Source organism: Notolepis coatsorum (genome assembly GCF_963971535.1).
Source record: "Notolepis coatsorum genome assembly, chromosome: 15".
Taxonomy (NCBI): domain Eukaryota; kingdom Metazoa; phylum Chordata; class Actinopteri; order Aulopiformes; family Paralepididae; genus Notolepis; species Notolepis coatsorum.
Genome location: NC_140179.1, coordinates 19,290,447 through 19,310,705, shown reverse-complemented (window position 1 = coordinate 19,310,705; position 20,259 = coordinate 19,290,447). Strand labels below are relative to the sequence as shown.

Genomic DNA, 20,259 nt, shown 5'->3' with positions numbered 1-20,259 from the left:
CTGTACATTTATTTTGACCAGGGCAGATAGATTACTGTAATGTATTTTGACCAGGGCAGATAGATGACTGTAAATGTATTTTAACCAGGGCAGATAGATTACTGTAATGTATTTTGACCAGGGCAGATAGATTACTGTAATGTATTTTGACCAGGGCAGATAGATGACTGTAAATGTATTTTGACCAGGGCAGATAGATTACTGTAATGTATTTTGACCAGGGCAGATAGATTACTGTAATGTATTTTGACCAGGGCAGATAGATGACTGCAATGTATTTTGACCAGGGCAGATAGATGACTGTAAATGTATTTTGACCAGGGCAGATAGATGACTGCAATGTATTTTGACCAGGGCAGATAGATGACTGTAAATGTATTTTGACCAGGGCAGATAGATGACTGTAATGTATTTTGACCAGGGCAGATAGATGACTGTAATGTATTTTGACCAGGGCAGATAGATGACTGTAATGTATTTTGACCAGGGCAGATAGATGACTGTAATGTATTTTGACCAGGGCAGATAGATGACTGTAAATCAAGTCAAGTGTTCCTTTATTCATTATTTAAGGGGATCAATAAAGGAATATCTTATCTTATCTTATCTTATCTCATTGGGGACATTCAGTACAGACACGTGCAGAGTAGGGTTGGGTACTTTGTTCACATTTGAACCGGTACCTGTGAATTGATACTGGTACCCAACGGTCCATTTTTTCGGTACTTTAGTCAAATTATCTACCTACCTCAGTTGTAAAAAATGAGTCCAAACTTCAAATGATTTATTATCATTATTATTTATTTATAACAATTTGTTAATATATATATAATTCTGCATCTAGCTTTGTAAAGTGTAACCGTTTTCGGCTTGCCATTGCCCCGAATGCTTTGTTGTTGAATCAATTAAGTAAAATCCTAGGTAAGCCTGTATTGTGAACGTGCGGCACACTTCATAGGTTTCGTTTAGCAGTAAACGAAACGTTGACGACGTCATCAGACCTAAAAAATATTTTTTTATTATTATAATATATATTTTTTTTATTTTTACTGTATCAAAATGTGGCACCGGTGGATCTCACGTGAATCGGTACTCGGTAGTACCGACGTGATTCGGTCGATACCCTTAAAAGTACCGGATTTGGTACCCATCGCTAGTGCAGAGTATATTCCTTTATTCATCTCATTGGGGACATTCAGTACAGACACGTTACAGAGGATACAATCTCCCCACTCATCCACGTCTTTCTCTATAGACACTGATCTTCAAGGAAGTGACGGTTCGGGGAGCTTGGGGGGCCCCGATGTCCGCAGGCGAATCCCCATCAAGCTCCTGTCCAAGCAGCTGGTCAGGAACAAGCCTGTGACCCGACCCCCGAGGTCCACTGGCAGGCCGCCAAAACCCCAGGCTGGAGAAGCGGTAAAGAAAGGTAACTGGTGCATTTATACATCTCTCTTATCATTTATATATATAAGCACTTTGAACTGCAACCTCTGTATGAAAAGTGCTATACAAATAAAGTTATTATTATTATTATTATTATTATTATTATTATTATTATTATTATTATTATTATTATTATTATTATTATTATTATTATTATTATTATTATTATTATTATTATTATATATCTTATCATTTATATATCTCTTTATATATCATCTATACATCTCTTATCATTTATTCATCTCTCTTATCATTTATACATCTCTTATCATTTATATATCTCTTTATATATCATTTATACATCTCTCTTATCATTTATACATCTCTCTTATCATTTATACATCTCTTTTATCATTTATACATCTCTTATCATTTATACATCTCTTTTATAATTTATATATCTTTCATCATTTGTACATCTCTTTTATCATTTATACATCTCTATCATTTATACATCTCTTTTATCATTTATATATCTTTTATCATTTATACATCTCTTATCATTTATACATCTCTCTTATCATTTATACATCTCTTTTATCATTTATACATCTATTATCATTTATATATCTTTTATCATTTATATATCTTTTATCATTTATACATCTCTTTTATCATTTATACATCTCTCTTATCATTTATACATCTCTTTTATCATTTATACATCTCTTTTATCATTTATATATCTCTTTATATATCATTTATACATCTCGTTTTAGAGTTGTTCCGATACCGATACCAGTATCGGAAATGCCTCCGATACTGCCTAAAATGCTGGTATCGGCGAGTACCCTCGTAATTCTGCGCTCCGATACCATATGACGTAATTTATAAACAACACGTGCGGTATCCTCCTACTGAGAGTGAGCATTATAAAACAAACGTGTTTTTAATCGACCGTGAATTAAAGTGTCAATGCTGTTTGTCATTTTAACAGCAGATACTTTTTTTCCCCTTAACTTAACTTAAGTTTTTATTTAAATTTTTCTTAAATGCCATCGTCCCGACAGCAGTGTGACGGGGAGCTCTGATGTATTCGCTTGCTGGTGTTATTAGCATTAGCTGAAGAGCTAACCGAAAAGCTAGTTTTAGCTTTAACGTTACCTTGGCTAAAGTTGGGGCTATTCATAATCCAGCAATAATGGCTTGCGTTAACTGCTAGCTCATGCTAACGTGGCTAACTGATCAACCTCTCCCACACATGCACGCAATTAATGACATAATGCCGACAGCCATGATACCGGTGACAATGTTTAGCTTTTAGTGCCAAATGATAAGAGTCTGAGGCGGAGTCTCAAAAGAGAATGTTGAATATTTATTGTGCATTAAAAATCACAACAGAGCCTCTGCTACTACAGTTGCTAACCTAAACGGAGCCGACTGGATAGGAAGAGCAACAACGTGTAACCTCCGTGCGGAATCAATGTCACAACAACCTTTCCGTGGGTGAACTCATTGAGCATACATTAATACTAATCTATACAATCACCTGTTGTTGAATAAATACCATTACTTTATAGTTATTACTAAAAAACAGTATATATAAAACGGTATCTGCAAATAAAAAAAGAAAAACGTTTTATAATTCTTTTTTTAAATGTATGCACTGGTATCGGATCAGTATCGGTATCGGCCGATACCCAAAGCTTAGGTATCGGAATCGGATCGGGAAGGAAAAAATGGTAAATGATGGGTCGAGTGCAGAGAGACATTTCATCGGTACCTCAGTGCATGTTGTGTGTTCCTGTGTGTCACCCATCTCGCATGCATGTGTGTTAATCTGCATGACAAATAAAGACCTCTTCTTTTCTGTTTTGTTTTTCGTACAGAGACCTTCGGCTTCAAGCAGGAAGAAAGGTTCGACTGTGGCACCAAAGCCGGCGATGTTTTTGCAAGTCAAAGGAGATACCCCCACCCAATGTTCTGGGACTATAAGGTACGTGGAGATACCAACACCCAATGTTCTGGCATTATAAGGTACGTGGAGATACCAACACCCAATGTTCTGGGACTATAAGGTACGTGGAGATACCAACACCCAATGTTCTGGGACTATAAGGTACGTGGAGATACCAACACCCAATGTTCTGGGACTATAAGGTACGTGGAGATACCAACACCCAATGTTCTGGGACTATAAGGTACGTGGAGATACCAACACCCAATGTTCTGGGACTATAAGGTACGTGGAGATACCAACACCCAATGTTCTGGGACTATAAGGTATGTGGAGATAGCACCCAATGTTCTGGGACTATAAGGTACGTGGAGATACCAACACCCAATGTTCTGGGACTATAAGGTACGTGGAGATACCAACACCCAATGTTCTGGGACTATAAGGTATGTGGAGATAGCACCCAATGTTCTGGGACTATAAGGTATGTGGAGATAGCACCCAATGTTCTGGGACTATAAGGTACGTGGAGATAGCACCCAATGTTCTGGGACTATAAGGTACGTGGAGATAACACCCAATGTTCTGGGACTATAAGGTACATCAGCCTGGTCCCTGCCTGAGCCGTCGCCTGGCGGACAGAAGTGAACCAGGCTTATCCAAATTGCCAGGTCATCGTCAGTGACGGTGGGGATGTGATCTAATTTCCTTCTCTCATGCAATGGAGCAGTTGGTAAAGGGATAGTGTGTACTTCTGGACATATAAAGTGGTATAGAACACTGGCTAGTAGTGCAGTCCATGCAGTTCCGTTAGCTCACCCACCGTGAGCCGGGAAGCGAAAAAATGGCGTCACGATTCACAAGACAACTTTTTTTTAAATCCACAGTCCTTAGCGAGCAGGCAAATGCTTCAATCAGTCCTTAGCGAGCAGGCAAACGCTTCAATCAGTCCTTAGCGAGCAGGCAAACGCTTCAATCAGTCCTTAGCGAGCAGGCAAACGCTTCAATCAGTCCTTAGCGAGCAGGCAACCGCTTCAATCAGTCCTTAGCGAGCAGGCAACCGCTTCAATCAGTCCTTAGCGAGCAGGCAAACGCTTCAATCAGTCCTTAGCGAGCAGGCAAACGCTTCAATCAGTCCTTAGCGAGCAGGCAACCGCTTCAATCAGTCCTTAGCGAGCAGGCAAACGCTTCAATCAGTCCTTAGCGAGCAGGCAACCGCTTCAATCGCCAAAGAACTAAAATCGCCCTAGAGTATTTCCATACTTGTCTAGCGGGACTTCTGTAAAAGGGCCTGTATGAGGCTCTACAAGCATTTCTCTGTAAAAGGTGGGAACCAAGATGATTTTTCACAACAAATGTGACTTTCTCTGTCATTTTCTGTCACAACATATTTTTAGTTTCACACACTGTTGGAAAGAGGAGATTCTTAGGTTTCTAATGATATCAACATTGTCTTTCTATTTCGAATATTAAGCGAGATACTCATTATATAACAACTGTCACCCAACCATGGTTTTGAGAGAAAAAGGCTCTAAGTAAATTGAGAAATTTTATTCAAATGAATAAGAACCATAAAACAAATTAATCTATGGGGCGGCTAGGTGGTGTAGTGGGCAAGGCACTCGCCACCAGTGTGGAGACGCTAGGATTCGCGTGTTCGAATCCAGCTCTCCACATTGTTTTCAGTTTAGCTGGTCGTCCGCAGTAATACACATTGGCCGTATTACGGGGAGGGAAAACTGAAGGGTGGGGATCGAACGTTGTGAACAAGCGACTCCTACAAGTCGGTTGGTGCGCCTGCGCAGTAGAATCAGGAAGTGTCGGGGGCAGCGTGAGCCTCCCACGCGTTACTCCTCGACACTGAGAGATCGAGCTGCGCAGGTGAAAAGATGCGACTGCTGTTACCTCAAGTACCGGAGGGGACTCGTGCTATGTATGACTTAGTCCACATTGCAGCCGGCTTGTGGGAGGCAAGAAACAGCGTTCGTGACAGGGGAGGGTTGAATTGGATGATACGAAATTGGGATGGGAGAAAATATAGAAAAATGGGAGAAAAAGTGGATCAAAAAACAAATTAATCTAGACATGTTTGCACAAACACACACACACACACACACACACACACACAGTATACTGTTCTCCCTTGTCACTTGCATCCATGATCCACATGTATCTAGAAATGCGCCGTTGCAACATGATTCTGATAGGCCCAGTCAAAAAGAAAAAAATCATCAAGGAGTATTTTGGGGTAAAGTTTGTTACACTGATTGTTGGGTAATTCATTGGTAGCTAATTTGCATAATTAAGCATCTGGCTTATCACTGATCACATTCTCAGACCCTCAAAACATAGGTATAGGTGTGATGTTTGAGATATTGAAGAAAAAAGATTTTTCTGTAATTTGGCATCTGCTAATTTGTATATTCTCAGAGTAGGATTAGCACTGATTACTTTAGAAATGTCTTCATCACATTATCTGACCTTCAAAAGATATGTATAGACACTTTCTTTGTCATTTTAGCTTTTCTGGCTCCAGAGTTATTGGAAGACATTTGGTGGCTATTTTGTTATGCAAATTAGAAGGTTAAAAACTCACAATTTCACTTGGGAACCAGGTTTATCGGATTCAGCATACCCGAGTTATGGCTAAAAAGTCTGGTTCCCAACTTTTACCACAAAAATGCTTGTAGAAGTCACCCTATTCATGTTGTATATGAACTGTCTCTTTAAGATATTCCTAAAGTAGATTTTTTATTTGTATTAATATCTTAAAGCTGCTATAGATAAAATTGTTATGTTAGATGAGTAATCGTAAAAAAAAACATCCAGAGCTTTTAGAATGGTGCACATTTCTTTATTGATTAATGAATTTATCATAAATAAAATGTTGGCGGGTCCAAAATGAATGTTGTTGTTTACATGTTGCGTGCATGTATCCCCTCCCTACTTCTCATTTCCCCACGTGAGATGCGCCTGATTGGATAAACGACAAGTGCTCTGAATGTTCTAGTGGCTGAGTGTTGTCTATTGCACCATTTTAACCTTCTGTAGTGTGGTTGTGAAAGTGTTAACCCTTTGTCGTGTGTCAGTGAAAGGGTTAACCTTCTGTATTGTCACAGTGAAAGGGTTAACCATTTGGTAGTGTGTTAGGGAAAGGGTTAAATCTAGGGCTGTCAGTTTATCGCGTTAATTAGATTAATTAATTACACAGCAAATTATCGCGTTATGAAAATTAACTCAAAATTATTTCATTTGCATGTTCTTGGTATCTGATTCTAGGGACATCTATGGATCTCAGGTAATGTATTCCCAGTGTCAGAAATACTGTGTCTGTTACTAGGCTTGAGTAAATTGTAATGAACCAAATGGAGAATATAAAAAAAAAAAGTTTCATCTTTGACTGTGTGAATAACACCATGCTCAAATTGACAGACCTGAAAAATCTAAGCAAATTAATAGATGGAAGATGATTAAACAAGGTTTTGTAGATACAGTACTGAATTCTGCCATCCGGACACATGCAATTTGAAATATGATTATAGAATATAGAATATCAGGCATAAAATGGTTATGCGATTAAAATGCGATTAATTATATTAATTAATTACAAATCCTGTAATTAATTAGATACATTTTTTTAATCGCCTGACGGCACTAGTTAAATCGGTTGCCAATAGCCTACACATAGGGGGCTTTCTCACTAACCATTCGGGGTCGAATCACAGCATGATCGCATCAAAATAGGGTGTGATCGCCCTACTGAGAACGCTCCCCCCCCCCCCCCGTCACCGGGGACGCTGATTCGCTCCAAACCTGGACCGCTGGAATAGGTGGTTTCGGGTGCACGCCAGTGGGAGCGGGGGGCGTGGTGCATGCTTGCTTGAATTTTGGGCAGATCAAAACATACAGCAACAACTGGACAATACCCACAAAAACTATATTTATGGGCAATTTGGCGAGTTCAGACCTCAACCAAACAAGCATGTTGAGCCTCACGGCTCAGTGGATGAAAACATGAAGCCACGTTACAAGCACAAGACTTCCCTGGCTCGCATTAGGCCTGGCAATTCTTTTGCCATTGCTATGTCTACTATACATTGGTTTCTTGTTCGAATGCATTTATTTCTATAGACCAGTGGTGCCCAACCAGTCGGCCGTGATCGACCGGTAGATCAATGACATGCAATATAATTGACGCGAGCGATGGGCTAATGTTAGCTGCTAACTAGTAATAAATAGGCTAAGCTAACTAGCGTTAGCTTAGCGTTAGCGGTAACCCTGGAAAACGCTCAAAGCGGACTCCACAACACCAGTTCCATTCGTGAGAAAAGGGGGTGGGTTATATTGACAAGGCTTGACAACAGAGGTTCAAATATAACTTGATATTTATTGGTTATTTGTTTCTTTATATCGGCATCCAGTTTCCACCACCGTGTGTTAAACTCTTCCTGTGTTGACGTTAGAGCGTGACATCATCGCCTACGGGAACTTACACGCTCAAAACGCAAACCGTAAAAACAAAACCCGGAGCGCGGAGAGGTTACACCTAGGGTGTTTTCGTTTTGTTTTCAGGATGAGTTTCGCTTTTCCAGGTCGCAACGTAGTGGCAGCCGAGTTAGACATTCGTTTTGCAACCTGAGCACAGTGATGTAGTACAATGCCAAAGCAGTAGGTGGCAGTAGGTGGCGAAAATGTTCAACCAATCAGAACTTGAATGTGCCAATACACTTCCTGCAAAGAAATGTCAACAAGCCGCCATCTTTAAATGCCTATTTAGCCAATGCAGCACTTATTTTTCAGCAAAGTGTAATAAAAGTGCAATAAACAAAACGGATACATTCACTGTGTGTTCTGCCTCTCATTTGTTGATGAAACAAAACTAACATCAACACAAGTGACCACCAAGAGCGGATAGTTTAGTCTAAAAAAAAGATCGCTGTTGTTAGCTACATGCTAACGTGAATGGAATATGCCAGTATAACAGTATAGCATTGTGGCTAGCAGCTAACGTTAGCTCACGTTAGCCAGCCAGCACCAAACTGATGATATCGGGAGCTATCAGTAGCTAGATAACATTAGAGACAATGCCTCGTGTATTAAACAAAAGTGAATAGATGACTGGGCCATTTTGTTTAATGCTTGTTAAGATTGAAAGAGGAGCTTGAGCTAACAGGGTCTGATAGCTAACGTTAGCTCACGTTAGCCAGCTGCTCATGCAATCGTTAATGCTAGCAGAATGAATGGATGTAAACTTTATTTAACATATTGCAGAATGGGTACAATACAATACGGCTCAATACAAACAATTGTTAAGGGAATGCAGACTGTTGTAGCTTGGACTGGGGTCCTTATAACAATAACTTGACAACACATGGTAGCTGCAGCTATTTGGGACAGCTCTGTTGTCACCGGACGTTGGTGAGGGCATGCAGATGCCGGTATCTACTGCGCATGCGCGTTGAGCAACAACGGCTCCGCGCAGATTAGACGACTCGTTGTCGGCGAGTTTTGGCGTTTTTCCAAAGCGGAAACACAATTTCAGCGTTGTCAGTAGGGCAATGCGTTTTCCTGCCAAAACGGCATTTCTATTTAACAGGGACAGCAAACGTATTCATTCAGCAACAAAACGAAAACAAAAACACCTAGTCTAACCATGGCCCAAGACTGCAGTGTGTACGCAAACTAGAGGGGGGAGAGGGAGGGGGGAAGTTCGCACCCAAGGACGAAGCGAGGAGGAAGCGGAGCTGATTCGACCCCGAATGGCAGTGAGAAAGCCCCCATAGTTGCATCAAGGTAACCATATCAGTGGGTAAAACTACAACAACAAAAAAAAAACAGACAAGGTAGTTTATCTCAGATTTGGACTTTTTCTCTTTCCCCCCAACAGTTGAATCTGGTTGGTGAAAAGGATGACGTTCCAGTTCACTGCTGTGACAAGTGTGGTCTCCCCATTCACCTCTACGGACGGATGGTACGTGGTTCTCAAATCTCATGTAGTTTCAAGATGGATGCTGTTAGTAGGGCGTTAGGGTCCGAAGTAGGTAGTGTCTGACTAGCTTAGCCGTAATGTTGTTGACGGAAGATTCGGAACTGTTGCCCGTGTTGTCGAGCTCCGCTGTCCGGTTCAGCACCTCGGTGTTGGCACGCTGGAGCTGGGGTTTGGCCCACTCAGGAGTTATCCTCACCAGACATTATGCCCGGAGAGATTTAAATGTCAGACTTCAACTGATTTTCCCCACTTCTAATCATGTACTTTTTTAACTCCTCAGATACCGTGTAAACACGTCTTCTGTCACGAATGTGCTTTGCAACATGAAAAGAAAGGAGATAAGATGTGTCCAGGGTAAGCTGCTTTACTGTAACTTTGTGTTTACTTCACTCCATGGGCTCTTTCCTCCTTTGCCTCTAGCCATTTCTTCTGAAAACCTGCCTGAAAGTACATGCCCAAGTAAATGGAAGATTGCTCCACTTCTACAAGGTCAATTAGCATGTTCCTGGTATCTAGGGACATCTAAAGACCTCAGGGAATGTATTTCCAGTTTCAGAAATATTGTGTCTGTTACTATGCTTGAGTAAATTGTGGTGAAACAGAGGAGAATATAGAGGAGGCATTTCCTCACGTTTTTACGCTAAAAGAGAGATAGAATTCGCATTATTCCGATAAATTCTTATTTTCGAAATATTTTTAAAACATCTAAACAAACATACAAATATAAATATACACGTTGACTGCTGTTTTGACAGGCTTAAGGTCTTTACTCTTGGCTACATTTGAAAAAGAAACACAACATTAATTAATACGGTCTGTATTGATCGATTTATGATGAGAACAGCAGTTGGGGGACCCCAGAGCTTATCTAGTTAAAGGAACACACCAACATTATACCGTCTTCTCCAGAGCCAGACGAGAAGATGGATACCAGTTTCCTCTCTGTGTGTTCAGTAGAAAGCTATCCAGCTGCAAGCTAGCCTAGCTTAGCACAAATAAATGGAAGCCGATACATTTACATTTACAATATCATTTACATATATATTTTTCTTTTTGATACGGACCAGCTAGCCTAGCTGTTGGCCAAAAACACCTCCCCCCAAGTTTTAAGCTAGGCTAGTTGTATCTGTATTCACTTCCATTCATCTGTGCTAAGCTAGGCTAGCTTGCAGCCGGATAACTTTCTACTAAACGCACAGAGAGGGAGTTGGTGTCGATCTCCTCGTCTGAAGCGTTGGTGTACAGGCTTGTATGTGCGCCTGCTGTTGGGGGACCTATTCATCTGGACAAATTATAAAATATGTTTAATGTGTGTTTCTTGAGGGTGGCGTAGCGGAGATTGCGCTCGTCACCAATGCAAGAGGCTGCGGTCTCGACTCCCGGAGTCAGCATTGCCCTGCGGCTTGGGCCGGTCGTCATACTAACTCGTTTGACTGAGTTAGCAGGAGGGAAGTCGTGGGTGGTAATCTGGCGTTGTGGACAGCGACGCCTACAGGTCAGGTCTGGGCGCCTGCTCAGCGAAAGGCAGGAAATGGTGAAGGCAGCGTGACCTCCCACGCGTTACGCTTCACCAATGAGAGTCCTCGCTGCCAGGTGGAAAAAAGAGCCACTGGCTGTCTCCACATGTGTCGGAGGAAGCATGTGGTGGACTTCAGGGTTCCCTTGTACCGACCAGTAGGAGGAACATGCGCACAACAACCAGGTAGGGGAGGGGGGGAATTGGCATAACGACTAAATTGGGATGAAAAAAATTATAATAATAATCAGGCAGAGAAAGAGGATAAAAAAAATAAAAAAAATTGTGTTTCTTGTCGGAGCGTTGACTTCTCGATTGCTTGGCAATTTATTGACGGAATTGTTCTCTACTAGGGGTGTAACGATGCATCGATTAATCTAAATGCATCGATTCTAGTGTGACGATTCAACTGCATCAATTTGAAAATGTTAGAATCGATTATAATCTAAATTAATCGAAATTAACCCTTTAATCGCCAAGGACGACTTACACGTCATTCTCCGCCATGCGTAATCTGCCAATGACGTCTTACAGCGTCTTTGAGATCAATATTTCAAAAATCTGTCATGGCAATCATATTTCACCCACGGAGACTTGAGACTTGCTGTTGATCTCCTCTCAACTCTCCAACGGTTCAAGACCACCATCTGGTGGCCAGCAGATGATGAGGCATGACGTGTAGGACCTTGTACAATTGACATTTTTTATCTGACGTCAATCTGTATCAAACTACATTTGATGATCTAATATATGTATTTAGGGCTATAACTCACGTTCTGCAGAATGCTTTAGACCGTATTTTAGTATGAATATGTGAATGAAAAAGTAGAACGTTGCTACATCCTAAACGATAGATACTTAACGTTGAATGTGCCATAGTAATGTCAATTTAGCAATACAATTAAAAAAAGTTATAGCCCTGCAAAGAAGGGGAACATCTCCATAGACAAATAGAGCTGGCAGAGGACGGTATAAGGATGGATATAAGTGTGGCAGAGAAAGGGTTAAATGTAATTTATTTTATTTTATTTTTATTTTTTTGTGTATTGTTTTTATTGACCTATAGTCCATTCATGCTGAGTGAATCAGTTCCCCCAGCCACATTTGTGTATTCAAATTTTTTGGGGGAATTATCTGATGGAAAATTTATCGAAAATGTATCTAATCGAATCGTGGTCAAATGAAGAGATTTCATGATGCCTTGAATCGTTGCCTGAATAATCATAATCGAAATTAAGCGTTGTGCGGTCGCATCGTTATCGTTACACCCCTATTCTCTATTGCTAATGGATTAGATTATTGATGGCTTTAAGTGACTCCTCCCACACGGTCTGTTGTCTCCTCTCTGTCCGGTGTCCAGCCTGACCATGTACAGCTGCACGGACCTGGTGCAGCGCATCGAGCAGTGTCCGCGCGGCTCGCTCTACATGTGCAGCGTGGTGCAGTCCTGCAAGCGCACCTACCTGTCCCAGCGCGACCTGCAGGCGCACGTCAACCACCGCCACCTGCGTGCCAGCAAGCTGTCCTCCTCCGGGGGGGGAGGGGGGGGGCGCCCCGAGCTCCCGCCCCACCCCCCCTCCTCCTCCTCCTCCTCCGAGGTCCCCGACCGCTTCCGCTCGCCCCCGCCCCACCTGCTGCCCAAGAGCCACGCCGCGCACCCGCCGCCCCCCCTCCAGCAGAAGCAGCATGGCGGCCACGACCCCTACGGCCAGCAGCCCCCCTCCTCCGCGGGTCACGACGCCCCGCCCCCCCCCTCCTCCGCGGAGACCTTCCGCATCGCCACGGTGACCACGCGGAAACACCACAGCAACCTCATCACCGTTCCCATCCAGGACGACCCGCCCCCCCCCTCCTCCTCGTCCCGCGAGGCTCTCCCCCCCGGGCCCGGCCCCACCCCCCAGCAGCCCCCCCACCGCCTCCCCCCCGGGGACTACCCGGGCCAGCCCCCCGTGGGGTCGCACTCTCACCACATGATGGCGCCGCCCCAGCAGCAGCAGCAGCACTACGGCCCCCCGCCCCCGCCCCCGCCGCCCATCAACCACCCCATGCAGCAGCAGCACCCGCCCCCCCAGCAGGGCTCCGGGACGCCCCACATGGGGTACGGCCAGGCCCCGCCTCCGCCCATGTCCTCGGCCCCGCCCCCCAACACCCCGCCCCCGGGACACATCATGGGTCAGATGCCCCCGTACATGAACCACCCGCCCCCCGGCCCCCCCGTGAGCGCCCCCCCGCCTCACCACTACAACCCCAACGCCATACAGCAGCAGTTCCCCGAGGACCAGGGCACACTCAGCCCCCCCTTCAACCAGCCGGGCGGGGGGCTCAGTCCCGGCATGTGGCCCGCCCCTAGGGGGCCCCTTCCCCCGCGGATGCAGGGGCCCCCGCCTCAGGGCCAGATGCCCGGACCCCACCACCCCGATCAGGCGCGCTACCGACCATATTATCAATAAACTGACCCCCCTGATCAGGCGCTACAGACCATATTATCAATAACCTGACCCCCCTGATCAGGCGCTACAGACCATATTATCAATAAACTGACCCCCTGATCAGGCGCTACAGACTATATTATCAATAAACTGACCCCCTGATCAGGCGCTACAGACTATATTATCAATAAACGGACCTCCTGATCAGGCGCTACAGACCATATTATCAATAAACGGACCCCCTCATCAGGCGCTACAGACCATATGATCAATAAACGGACGCCACCCCCCTGATCAGGCGCTACAGACCATATTATCAATAAACGGACCCCCTGATCAGGCGCTACAGACCATATGATCAATAAACGTACCCCCTGATCAGGCGCTACAGACCATATTATCAATAAACGGACCTCCTGATCAGGCGCTACAGACCATAATATCAATAAACTGACCCCACCACCCTGATCAGGCGCTACAGACCATATTATCAGAATGAACGGTATAACGGTGTCACTCCTTGCTTTCTCTCTCGTACCACTGGTCTAAATAATGTGATTGTAAACCTCAGGGTGTGTGTGGCGTCACGTTTGGTAGAACGGCGTGACGTGCAGATGTGTATGTGGTGCGCGTTCTTAGATTCGTGCTGAATATGCCGTAGACAAAATGAGAAGGACTGGCCATTTTTTTAATAGCTTATGTTAAATATGTCTATGTTCTGTACATACTGTGTGTCGAGCTGATTTCTTCATGTATGTACATTGAAAGATGTTTGTTTGTTTCAATAAATTTTTAGAAAAAACGAAAATCAGTGTTTTGATATCGGTCACAAAGGAGTAAAAAGTGATAGTACCATGGGGGAGGGGGGGAGGTACAGGGACGGGTACATAGGTAATATATATATATATAAAGTGCAGGTAATAATGATAATAGTGATAACAGTAGTAGTAGTGGGTGGCTGATTGGCGCAGTGGGCAAGGCGCTCGCCTCTTAACGCAGGAGATGCTGGGTTCGAGCCCAGCTCTCGGCGTTGCTACCGGCTTGGCCGGCCGTCATACTAACACAATTGGCAAAGTGTTAGAGGGTGGGAAAGCCGGTGGGTGGGGATTTGACGTTGTGGACAGCGACTCCTACAGGTCGGTTTGGTGACGCCGTTGCGACGGAAGCAGGAAGTGACGGGGGCAGCGCGAGCCTCCCACGCGTTACTCCTCGCCACAGAGTTCGAGCTGCTGCAGTGAAAAGATGCGACAGGCTGCCTCCTCGTGTACCGGAGGGGACACGTGATGCAAGGCTTCTGTCCTCACTACAGCCGACCAGTGGGAGGCATAGTCTAGCAACGTTCAAGACGGGAGGGAAGAATTGGATACACGAAATTGGGATGGGAGAAAAATAGAAAATGGGGGGAGAAAAAGCGGATACAAAAAAAAATTGGTAGTAGTGAACAGTAGTGGGTGGCAGGATTCAATCAGACAGTAGTGATGATGTTATACATGGTCCAAACCGTAATAACACTGCTGTGTCTGTGCAGTGTTTATTATTAAGAGTCAGATAGTCCTAACACTAGTGTTTATTATTAACTCTTTGATTGCCACGCTGTTTTTCCATCTGTTTTTCCCTGGAGACAGCTTTTTTGACAATTTTCACGATGTTTGCAGACCCATCGTATATTCTATATTATAGCTATGGAGACAATAGTATGGCTCATTTGACAGGCACTATTTATACTCCGACAGGGGAAAAAAAGTTTATTTCTACATGCCTTTGTTCGTGCACTATCCCATGCTAAAAATCGTCCCGTTTCAAAATAATAATCCAGTCTCGTTTTCTGGAACGCAAGATATGACGTGTGTTGTGCAGCATGCACATATTCGTGTGGGTTGCTCGCCTGAAACTTATATTATTTCCAGGTCAAAGGTAAACATGACCATATATAGATGCGTTTATAATATTCACAAAGCCACCAAGCGGGGGGGGGGGGGGGTCGTTTTCCGACACTGGGATCATTACAAAGGCATGTTTTATGATGGGGTTCGGTAAAATAGACGTTACCTTTGTCAGCAGGTTCACCAAAACCCTGTCCACTCTTGTTCCAAGTGTCGGGTCAGAACAGGATCAAAATACTATAACGTTAGTTGGCCAGAGTAACGTTACATCCAGGTTGTTGCACAGCTGTAGGAAAGTTCAGAGAGGACTCAGAGCAGCCGAAGATGGCAAGCTCTGCCCCCGGCTGTAGAGTTATCTTGTAGGCCTTTGTAACGGCCAAAATGGATTTAATGTGCAGTGGATTTATGTGACCAGGGGGTGGCGCTTCTTTTATTTAAGCGTCAGGTACACCTGTATGAGGAGGAGTTTTGACCCGGAAAGGGCAATGGTTTTTGACCGCACGCACAACGCACGCCACAGGGCGAAATGTTTGTAGGCAATTAGGTATTGTATTCATTATTATTTAATCAGTTTAAGGAACAAAAGCGAAGATATCCTGTTTGCACGGTGAAGCAAATAAATATAATTTTCCAAGTAAAGCTGCCTGCATTGTATCATTGGGACAAGGACTGTTTGTGTTTGGTATCGGATCAGACAAATAGAACGGCACGTCAGCCAAGTCCATCTACGGGATCAAAACTGCTCAGTAGTTCCGTATAGACGGGAGCTCCTTTAATATTAGTCAAAAACCACGCACCAGTTGGACTCTCGTTTTGAGACTGGGGAAGATTCGCTGCGTTTGGGACGTTGGAGAATCTCCACCGGAGGAAGACGAGGAGCTGCTGTTGTCGTTTGTGGAGGAAGAGGATTCCACTGTTTGCTGCTGCCTGCAGCCGTTCGTGGACGAGGAACACACCGGTGCTGACCCGAAGTTTGGCTGAGGATCAGTACTGGACCGCGAGCCGAGTACTGGTCCGCGAGCGACAGCATGGTACCCAACGCAAGGAAGTATGTTTATAGCGCTATATAAATGCATGGCCATGTAAATTGTGCGCGCACATAACTTGGGGTTGAGCATAAATCCATGGTTGCTGAAGTGGAATAACACTTGACTTTTACTTTTACACGTGGACCTTTTTGTATTGACTTTGTTGCGCGACTCGCCAGCCATCTCGTTTAACTCACTGACTATCTAATAACATGGAGACGCGCAAATCGGCGTCAAACGTTTCCATGGAGACCGCAGTGCGCTTCCGCTGCTAGCGGTGACGTCACTGGGAAACGTGTCGTTAAAATGACTGCAAAGGCTCTTGCAGAACATTGTGGCAAATTGGAAGCCAGCAGAAAACGTAGATTTAACATGGCAGCCAAGATAAGAGATACAATTCATGGTTTCATGTTAAATGATGAAAAGGCAAAAGTAGAGAATGCTCTTACAGATTTGAGTCAGGTGTGTTATGAGGCGAAATGCATGCATGACAATCTGTTGGATTATATGCTACATGATGAAAAGGAAAAACAAGACATCTGGTTTAAAGCAAAAATGTTGTCAAACAATGAGTGTATTTCAAATGCAAAACTGTGGGTTTCAAACAATGATGGTGAAGTCACCAATGGGGCTATTCTTGTTCTGAATACTCAGAACCTAATCTCCTAAACTGCTCTGCGTTGTGTCTAAACCTTAAAAGCCCTGTTGTACTTTAAAAAACCAGGAAATGGTTTACCAGGCGGCAGCAAAAAGACGGCGTTTTTGAAGAAAGAGTCATCAAGAAGATTAATGTAAGAATCCGATTTTAATGGGATCCAAAGACAATTACAAATCAAAGATTTGAAAGAACAATGCAATGAGTCCTGATGGGAGCAATCGCTATGCCGAAGGTCATCAGAAATCAGACTAAAGTTCACTTTAAACTAAAAAGCATCTATCTCTTCTCGGCTCCTTCTTCGATGGTCGATGGTATTCGTCTCAATGCGTCGCCGGTCCTTTGTCCAGTAGGGGAGAGAATGTAGAGTGTGTTGCCTGCGTGTTGTTGTTGGGCTTCTGTCTCTCTCGATATGAACCGCTTACTTTAAAGACTAAACTCCTCCCCCTAGACTACCCCAGACTTTACGTCATGAAGGGCGGGTCTTTCTATGAGCCAGAGAGCTTCCGATTGGAGAACCCATGTTCGTGACCGTTTTTAGCCTACCGACACGTTTGATTGGCTGAAACTAGGTGACTGTCTTTTTTAATAGACATGTCCCGGAAAGCCTTTTAAGGTATGTTTTTGCTGGAGGTACTGTCTTACCCAACTGTACTTTTAACAGCTACAGTTGGCAGTTTCTGTTGGGGGAAATAATAAAGAAGGGTCTGGTGTCAACCCCCATTGTCTTCCGCCAGCCCAAAAGTCTTCTGTAAATATCAGGGGGAGTGTATGCGGGCCATTCTATTGTGTAAGTGTATTTAGTCAACAAGCCATTTCTATTAGTCTATTGTATCTGAGTTTCGGCCTGGGGAAGTGAGACAGAAGTCTGTTGTGTATCCTATGTGCTAACCCAAATTTATATCACCTACCCTCCCCCTCTGCAGGAGAAGAGCTAGGAATGTATGTTGTAGTGCTTACCAATGATGGCTGGCGGACGCCTGCTCCTTGTACATGTATATACATTTTGCCTGGGAAACTACCACAATGGTAAAACAACTGAAGGTGATTTGCATTTAATTGATGATGGTATTGCTCCAAATGACAGTGTGTCAAACATTGTGAGCAAATATTCAAAAACAAGTAGCAGGTCATCTGCCAGGGTTTTAGCTGAAGCCGATAGAGCTGCACTTGTCGCTTGTGCTGAATCTCTAAAAGAAAAACATGCTTTGGAGGAGCAGGAACAACAGTTGAAGGAGCAGGAACAACAGTTGAAGGAGCAGGAACTAAGGCTGAAGAGAAAAAAGGAACAACTGGAGGTGGACACTGAATTGGCTGCAACCACTGCAAGGTTGGCTGAGTTGCACTCCTCTGAAAACAAATATTCATCTTGTGCACCTTCAAATGGAATGAGTTCCTATTTTGAAACAGAACACCACAAGGTCTTAAATCCTGTTGTAAGAGAATATCAACCTGGGACATTAATACAACGAAGTAAATTGACACAATTGTCAATACCACCAAACAAGCCTGTGGATGTGAGACCAAAGGAACGTGGCCAATGGCATAGCACTGCTACTAAGTTAACCGCCAATATAACCACAACCACAAGGAACAGGAAAGCAGAATGGGAACAACTAATCATGTTCAAATAAATTCAAACCAACCTGCAAACATGCTTAACCTTAATGGAGAGGCAAAATGAAATAACTGCTGCTCTGGTACATCATCAGCATTCCAGGTCTCTGCCACCACGAAATATCCCAACCTTTGAAGGTGACCCTCTCCAATATAGAACATTTATCAAAGCATTTGAACAAGGAGTGGAGGAAAAGGCAACAGAAGCTGATGCTTTGTATTATCTGGAGCAGTTCACAAGAGGACAGCCACAAGAATTGGTGCGTAGCTGCCAGCATATGGCTCCTGAGCGTGGTTACGCAGTGGAAAAGGGTCTTCTTAAGGAACATTTTGGAAATCAGTACAAAATAGGAAATGCCTACATGCAAAAGGCCTTGGCATGGCAAACAATAAAATCTGAGGATGTCAAGGCACTTCAAGCATACTCCTTATTCTTGCGTGGCTGCTGCAATGCAATGGAGGAGATTCAGTACATGCAGGAGTTGGACATGCCTGTCAACATGAGGGCCATAATATCAAAATTGCCATTCAAGATGAGGGAGCAATGGAGGAGTACGGCTCATGGCATCATGGAAAATACCCAGGAAAGAGCTCACTTCGAGGATATGATCAAGTTTGTGGAGCGACGCGTCAGTATTCTTTCTGACCCTCTGTTTGGTGACATACAGGATCCAAATTCTGGTGTGGTTGGCACAACATCTCTCACCAGGTTTGAATCATATCCCAACAGAGTGAAAAGAAACATTGTCGCCACCACAGTAACATCTATGGACATATCTGAGAGCCAAGGAGCTGACATCACCAACACCAGGTACAGTGAATGCTAGGAGAGCTGGATGCCTTTGCTGTGCTCGCAGTCACTCGTTGGAGGAGTGCAAATAACTGCAGGAGAAGAGGCACAAGGAGAAAATGTACTTTCTGAGGGAAAAGGGAGTTTGCTTTGCATGCTTATGTGTTGGTCACATGAGCAGAGATTGCGAAAGGCGCTTGATATGCAAAGTTTGTGGTCAAACTCACCCCACCCTGCTTCACATCAAAAGGCAACCATCTTCTCCAGAACAGTTAAAGGAACCATCCAATAATCAACCAACTTCACTGCAAACATGTGGACATACAGGGGCCGGTAAGGACCGGTGTGTATTAGCCATTCTCCCTGTAAATGTGAAAGCAGCAAACGGAAACATTGTACAAACCTACGCCTTCTTAGATCCTGGTAGCTCAGCCACATTCTGCTCCGAACTTCTAATGCAGAGGCTGAATATCGCAGGCAGAAGAACCACCTTCCTGCTGAGCACCATGGGGCAAGAGACTGTTGTTCCAGCTTACTCCTTGACTGGGTTGGAGATAGCTGGTTTGGACAGCGATGACTTTTATGTTCTTCCGGAAGTTCTCACACAGAAGAAAATGCCAGTCACGGCTGAGAACATGGTGACACCTGAAGAACTGTCGGAATGGCCATATTTGTCCAACGTACACATCCCACGCCTAAAAGCAAATGTCGACCTGTTGATTGGAACCAACGCTCCCAAGATATTGGAACCTTGGGAGGTCATCAACAGTCACAGGAATGGCCCGTATGCTATAAGGACGGTGCTGGGATGGGTCGTTAATGGTCCACTGAATGGAAACAGTGGTGTTGTGGAGTCAGAGTTTCCCTCTGCTACAGTGAACAGGATCTCGGTGTGCAGACGGGAAGAAATGCTGGCCAATCAGGACAAACACGACTTCAAAGAAGTAGCTGTGAAGGAGAAGGAAGTGTCCAGAGAAGACCTAAGCCATCTGGAACAATTTGAAATTTC

At 44.1% G+C, this 20,259-nt stretch overlaps 1 protein-coding gene across 2 annotated transcripts; it reads left to right on the top strand.

Annotated features, from left to right (window-relative positions):
* The first annotated feature begins 1,295 nt into the window (after positions 1 to 1,295).
* Positions 1,296 to 14,074, top strand: LOC311241427 (E3 ubiquitin-protein ligase Hakai-like). 2 transcript variants are annotated; one of them, XM_084330247.1, is made up of 5 exons: positions 1,296 to 1,429; positions 3,276 to 3,382; positions 9,231 to 9,314; positions 9,613 to 9,686; positions 12,209 to 14,074. In XM_084330247.1, exons 2-5 carry the CDS (start codon positions 3,365 to 3,367, stop codon positions 13,296 to 13,298), a joined length of 1,266 nt encoding a protein of 421 aa, XP_084186373.1. In that variant the 5' UTR covers positions 1,296 to 1,429; positions 3,276 to 3,364; the 3' UTR covers positions 13,299 to 14,074. The 2 variants fall into 2 exon arrangements, with proteins under 2 accessions (XP_084186373.1, XP_084186374.1); XM_084330248.1 differs by lacking the exons at positions 1,296 to 1,429; positions 3,276 to 3,382 and adding an exon at positions 3,928 to 3,941.
* Positions 14,075 to 20,259: the final 6,185 nt, after the last annotated feature.

Excerpts from the sequence above, each read along its gene's own strand:
- LOC311241427 (XM_084330247.1), top strand. Across the intron at positions 9,315-9,612 it reads TTCACCTCTACGGACGGATG|ATACCGTGTAAACACGTCTT; the intron begins GTACGTGGTTCT and ends TTAACTCCTCAG. Across the intron at positions 9,687-12,208 it reads GGAGATAAGATGTGTCCAGG|CCTGACCATGTACAGCTGCA; the intron begins GTAAGCTGCTTT and ends TCCGGTGTCCAG.